Raw genomic sequence first — 6,686 nt, forward strand, 5'->3', positions numbered from 1 at the left:
AAGGAGCATAGGTTAATGAGGAGTAGGAGACAACTGACATTGGAGCTCAGGAAATTCCACCAGATGAGGTCAATTTTAAAGTACCAACTATTCAGGTTGGGTTTGCAGAAAGAATATTTCAAGAAGTCCTTCTTGATGGGGGATTAGAAGTAAATATTTTACCAACATCTGTGTATTACAAGCTAGGAGCTCCTAAGTTGGCACTTGCTCCATTTCAGATCAAGATGGCTAATTAGAGTAGATTACAACAACCAATGGGGATATTGAAGGATCAGGAGATTGTGATAGCATCACTAAAAATTAGGGTTAATCTTGTGGTTTTAAAGATAGAGTTTGACAATGATTCATATCCTATGCTTCTAGGTAGACCTTGGTTTAGGAAAACAAAGTTGAAATCAAATTGGGGATCCAATGATGTGAGAATTAAACAGGGTAAGAAGAAGGTCAGATTTCCTATGACCAGGGAAGTCAGGCTACAACAGTTAAATATACCATTATGGGCACAAGCTATTAGTTTGGCAACTAAAGTGGAAGACTTGGAAGAAGAGGAGTTTTTGTTAGCAAATTCTTCTATGGAACTTGTATTTGATATCGATGCGATAAAAATATTGGGACTGAAGACAATCATCTCAGAAGGGGAATCAGATCAAGTGTTGCCAGGAACAGTGATCGCTAAGGGTGAATTTTTAGTTTTGGAAAAGAAGTAATTGATCGAGGAAGAAATAAAAAAGGAAATGGAAGGAGCTGAAACCACTGTGGAAGCAAAACAGAGGTTTGAGGAGTAGATGTCAAAGTCAGCTAGAATATCAGAAGAGGGACTTCAGGAACTAAATTTAGGGACTGAAGAGGAACCACAAATGGTCAGGATAGGGAAGAAATTGGAGGGAGAATTTGTGAAGTCATTGAGGAAGTTATTGATGGAGTTTAAGGATGTTTTTGCTTTGTACTACTCATATATGAAGGGTATAGATCCTAAGTTTTCTCAACATAAGATCAATCTCAAAGAGGATGCAGTTCCTATTATACAGTAGAGATATAGGATGAATCCAAATTATGCAAATCAAGTAAATCAGGAATTGGAAAAGTTACTATAGGTTAGGTTTATTAAACCTATTCATGAAGCAACATGGCTATCATCCATTGTGGTAGTGCCAAAAAACAATGGGAAATTGATGTATGTGTTAATTATAGGAATTTGAATGTAGCATTGTATTAGATCCTTTTCTATTTCCATTAACTGATATATTGTTGGATTTAGTTGTTGGAAATGATATGTATAGCTTTTTGGATGGGTTTTCAGGGCATAATCAACTTAGCATGGCACTAGAGGATCAATATAAGACTGCTTTTATAACAGAGTGGGGAGCCTTTGTGTATACAATGATGAGTTTTGGGTTGAAGAATGGACCTTCATCTTTTTTAAATACAACAGGAGAGGTGTTTTATCCCTATCTTACATCATTTATGAGGGTTTTTTTGGATGACTTTAGTGTGTTTGGAAAGAAGTCAGAGCATTTGGAGCACCTTTGGAGGTGTTTGGAGAGATGCAGACAATTTAGGTTGTCTTTGAATCCTTTCAAGTCAACTATTGCTATCACATAGGGAACACCGGTAGAATACATAATTTCTAAAGAAGGTTTAGCTATTGATCCAAAGAAGATTGAGGCAGTTCAGAAGGTTCCAATTCCTGACAATTTGAAGTAGTTGAGAAGGTTGTAGGACATGTGAAGTTTCATGCTAGACATTTAAGGTATCTGTCTGGTATTAGTGCACCATTGAGTCACTTGGCAAAGAAAGATGTTGCTTATGTTTGGGGTCTTGCTCAGGAAAGAGCCTTTCAGATTTTGAAGAAAATGTTGGTGGTGGCACCGATTCTTCAACTTCCTGATTGGAAATTACCATTTCATGTATTTGTGGATGCATCTGATATTGCAATAGGAGTACTACTTATGCCACAGTCAGTAAAAGGATGGTATAAACCAATTTTCTATGCCAGTAGGTTGATGACATCAACATAAAGAAATTACAGTGTCACTGAAAGGGAAGCTTTAGGGATGATATATTCTCTAAAGAAATTTAGACACTATTTGTTGGGGAACATGATTATTTTTCATGTGGATCGTCAGGCATTTCTCTATTTGATTCAAAAATCCCGTTTGCATGGTGGATTGGCAAGGTGGATGTTACTGCTTCAAGAGTTTGATTTTGTTATTGTTCATACACCCAAAAAGGAAAATGAAATAGCTGATTTTTTGAGTAGAGTAGAGACATGTGAACCCCTAATGGGAATCCAAGATGAGTTACCTGATGCAGAATTGTTTGATGTGAAAGGATTGATTTTAGATTCTTGGTATGATCAGATGTTGACCTTTTTGACGGATGGACTGATGCCTGATTCTTTTACAACAAATCAGAGAAGGAAGTTTTCTTTAAGAAGTAAGACATTTTTAGTGATAGAAGGAGCACTATATAGAAAAGGCATAGATCAAATTATCAGAAGGTGTGTTCCAAGAACAAATAGTGGTGTTGTAAGAAGCACATTATGGGAATGCAGGTGGACACTTTTCAGGAGAAATAACAGGTAGGAAGATTCTTCAGGTAGGGTTGTGGTGGCCAACAATATTGAAGGATGCTCATACTTATGCAAAAGAATGTTTATTGTGTCGGAGAGAGGGTAAGCCTTCTAACTCGGATAGGATGCCTTTTAATCCTGTGTTACCTCTAGAACCATTTCAAGATTGGGTTTGTACTTTGTTGGAAAATTCAAACCAAGAAAAAAGAATATAGGAAATAGGTACATCTTGGTGGCTACTGACTACTGCACCAAGTGGGTGGAAGCTCTAGCATTAAAGGACAATGCAACAAATTCAGTGGCTAAGTTTTTGTATAAGAACATAATGACTAGATTTGGGTGCCCTATTGAGTTACTCAATGATCAAGGTGGTCATTTTCTGAATCATGTTATTAAGGAAATAACTCAAACACATATGATTTTGCATAAGAAATCATCCACTTACCATCCTCAAGCTAATGGTCAGGTAGAGAGTTCCAATAAGGTGTTGGGTCATAATTTTGAAGAAGATAGTTTTAGAAAATAGGGCTGATTGGGATACAAAGTTCATGTTTGTGGTCTTTCAGGACAACTTATAAGGTAACAATAGGAGTGACATCTTTCAGATTGGTATATGGTTTAGAAGCAGTGGTACCTATGGAGTTTGTAGTTCCCACTTTGAGAATTGCAGTGTGGAATAGGTTATCACCAGAGGAATCAATTTAGCATAGACAAAGATATTTGTTACAGCTGGAAGAGGATAATAACAATTAGTGCTTACATTGTTGAAGTGATTCAGAGAGGAGGAGACAAGCTTGGGTGAACACGAACATTCAATTCAAAAATTTTCAGGTAAATGATTGGGTTATGCTTTACAACTCAAGATTACGGCCACATCCAGGAAATTTGAAATTAAGAGACATTGGTCCTTTCAAAATTATTGAGGATCTAGGTCAAGGGACATTCAGATTGGAAGATTTTTATGGTACAAAGGTTCAAAATCTTTTCAATGGTTTCAAACTAAAAAAGTTTTTGGGAAGACCTCCTATTCCTGATATTGCACCTAAGCAAAAAGAGGTGGTTTGTTCCAATTGTGTAGTGGTGTAACATGGTATGTAAGAGGTAAGCAAGGAACCAGAAAGTGAAAAAACTTGAGGTCAAAGTGGAGTGGATATCAAGGTAGAAGGAATTGTTCAGATCAAAGGAGATTGACAAATCAGTTTAGAGATCAAACTAAAATGAGTGGTATCATGGAAGTGGAAATTCAGATTATTATATTTAGAGTGCTAAAAATAAGGAAAAGTGTTGGGTTGAGTATCAATGACCTAACTCACTTAAAGGGATGTAAAAATCAAAGATATGATGGGGCTAAGTCATTTAATAAACTGTGTTTTAAGGAGGGAATGCATAAAAAGCGAGAACCCACTATTCTCCTAGTATGAAGTGGATTGACGTGGCCCTGTTTTGCATGCATGAAAAGTACTTAACTAAGAGAGTGGGAGAGAAGAGTACGAAAGATTCTGAGTATTCCTGTCAACTTGAGTGAGAGAGAAGAAAAATGCATTCTACACAGCTTGAGAACCTTAATGCTCTACGTGCACAGGTGGCACACATAGAGTCCGAGTTAGTTGAGGGGAGTATGCGAGTGCCCAGTAGAAGAGTATCACCTTGGTTATTAGCAGTAGTGAGCGCAATGGCTCAAATCGGACATATGAAATTTGACTGAGGAGCAAGAGGAGAAGCTTATGGAAGAGATGAATAGGAGTACAAGAGTAGAAGGGGAGGAGCCTTAGTTTGAGTTTGAGCATGACTTGGATCTGACACAAGAGGAAAATTGGGTACGACTGAAGTTGATTGGACTTTGGGAGTTTGCTAATCTTCCCTAGGATAATTGGTGTTGTAATGTGAATGCAAATGCTCAACTAGAGTATGTGAGAAGCACTAGGGGTAGGACACTAAATGATTTGCAAATATCAGAGTCCCTGGTGTCTATTGCATTTTGACTTAGGCTCAGCACTTACAAAGTGGATACAATTTTCGATGCTAAAATATAGAAGGAGTTTGGAGCTCCAAGAACAAGCAGGTATTATTATCACTTGAAAGGCACTAAAGTGTTTAGAAGAGCACAATTGAGGTGGTGTTTGGAAAGGATGTGCTTGCTCATTAAGTTTGACTACATGTCCAAGGAGGCCTATGGTCCTCTTAGAGAGCTGAGAGGGGGTTTCTTGTTAATTGGGCAGGTTACCTATTTGAGAAGTTAATGGTTGATATTGAATTCAAAGATAAAAGGAAGTCAGCAAATAGGTGCATAATTGGACCCTATCCTCAAGCATTGTTTTCAATCAGCTTGGCTCCAATGCCATTGCAAATTGTGGATCCAGCAAAGGAACAACAGGAATCAGATCTTGAAGTAGGTAAGATTATGAAGGAAACTTTCAAGGAAACATTTTCTAAAATGATTCAGGGGAGTGCTGATACTGTGGTTAAAAAAAGATAGAAGATGCAGCAGATAATAGCTAAGGAAGAGGATGTGTTCAGCTCATCCTTGACTACAAGTTTTGCACGAATTCCAAAGTTGGGGGTCAAGTTTTCAAGCAAGAAGAAACAACTGTTTGAAGATGACAAGAAGGTTACTCCAACTATTGTAGGAGTGGCTAGGAGGTTGAAAAGGAAGTTTTGAGCAAAAAAATTGAGGAGAGAAAAGAAGAAGAAAGAGGATATTTCAGAGTCCAGCTTTACATCTAGCATGGCTATGGATTGCATTATGAAGTTGGGAAGTCATGTAATGGCTCAAGCTAATTTTGGTTCATAAGCTACATGTGGAGTTGTTAGATGCTTAGAAATCAAAAAAGTGGGAGAAGCAAATATAGCAATTGGAAGCTGATCATGAAAATGAGATAATAGAATATTATAAGAAGCTAAAAGAGGAAAAGAAGAAGTCTTTGATTGTAAAGAAATCAGTACATGTGTTTGATAGTTGGTGAACTGAAGCCATGAAATTTATTAATAAAAAACTGGAAGAATTGGGGAAGGAAAATAGTGTTAGTGACTGAGAGTGAAGTGTTAAAGAAAAGAACCAAACCATTGGAATAGATGGAGAAATAATTTCTTCAAAATGAGGGTTTGGATGTTCAGGGGGTTTTACTTACTGATGCTAAAGTGGATGTGTTGCAGGAACAATTGATTTAGATAGGTAGAAATGTATGGCAGGTATTGAAAGAACAACTGGAAGGAATGATTGTTAAGCCATTTTAGGAATGGAGAGAGGAAATTATCTCTGATGTAGACTATGACATAGTCGGGGAAAATGAGCAGTTGGATAAGAAAGTGGAGAAGCTGGAAAAGAAAATATAGAGTTGAGGATGCAGTTGGCAGAATTGCAGAGCAAGAAGGAAGAACATGACATCTTAAGTTTTCATACTCCTGTTGTGAGATTTTCTGATACAGTGCATCAGACTCCAGTAAGTCAGGAAGTTGCTAATCAGAGAAAAGTTTTTCAGAACTCAGAAACAGGGAGTGTTGTTGAAGAAATGAACATACCAGAGGTGTTGATGAATATAGAGGATCAATTAGTGTTACCATGTGGAAAAATTGATAAGGGGGAGTGTATGGAAATTAAAGAGAGGAAGACAATTGATGTGGAGATGAAAGGATCAGAGGGTGAGAAGACTTTAGAACATGGGAATGAGAAAGAAGTGGACCAAGGAGTGGTCCAACCAACTGTTTGATGTTGTGCTTCTGCGTCAAGGGAGTTAATTTTTTTTGTATACTCCGAAACTTGGATTTAGTTCCAGGCACTTTAGTGGATACAAGAAAGCTTTGACTTACCTTTTCTTTAAAAAAAAGAACAACCAAAAAACATTTTGAAAAAAGGCAATTGACAGATTTTGTGCAGGTTTTGATTAGGGATTGTGGGTATTAGGTCAGATTTTGAAAAAATCAACCACCGGGCTTTGCCATGGGTAGAAGGAGTATATTGTTAACCTTAGAAAACCTTAGGATAATTGGAGATGTGAGAAGGCAACCCAATATTTAGAAATATATATGAGTACTTCTCCTGAATCATACATAATTGATGTAATTGAATTCTTGAAACTATAATATGAATGTCAATCGCCACCATCTCTGTGTATTC

The 6,686-nt window shown here is 37.2% G+C and overlaps 2 protein-coding genes across 2 annotated transcripts; both read left to right on the plus strand.

The window, feature by feature from the left end:
- Positions 1 to 254: 254 nt before the first annotated feature.
- LOC147435224 (uncharacterized) lies at positions 255 to 707 on the plus strand. The gene has a single exon (XM_086487930.1). It carries the CDS (start codon positions 255 to 257, stop codon positions 705 to 707), a length of 453 nt encoding a protein of 150 aa, XP_086344056.1.
- Positions 708 to 5,913: 5,206 nt separating this feature from the next.
- On the plus strand, positions 5,914 to 6,279 carry LOC147435225 (uncharacterized). Its single transcript, XM_086488241.1, has one exon. The coding sequence runs from the start codon at positions 5,914 to 5,916 to the stop codon at positions 6,277 to 6,279; it is 366 nt and encodes a 121-aa protein (XP_086344367.1).
- The last annotated feature ends 407 nt before the right edge of the window (positions 6,280 to 6,686 follow it).

This window comes from Adiantum capillus-veneris, chromosome 18 (genome assembly GCF_014529385.1).
Source record: "Adiantum capillus-veneris isolate H3 chromosome 18, ASM1452938v2, whole genome shotgun sequence".
NCBI lineage: Eukaryota > Viridiplantae > Streptophyta > Polypodiopsida > Polypodiales > Pteridaceae > Adiantum > Adiantum capillus-veneris.

What these genes read in the sequence shown, in the direction of transcription:
- LOC147435224 (XM_086487930.1), top strand. Translation starts at nt 255, where the DNA reads ATGGGGATATTGAAGGATCAGGAGATTGTGATAGCATCACTAAAAATT.
- LOC147435225 (XM_086488241.1), top strand. Translation starts at nt 5,914, where the DNA reads ATGCAGTTGGCAGAATTGCAGAGCAAGAAGGAAGAACATGACATCTTA.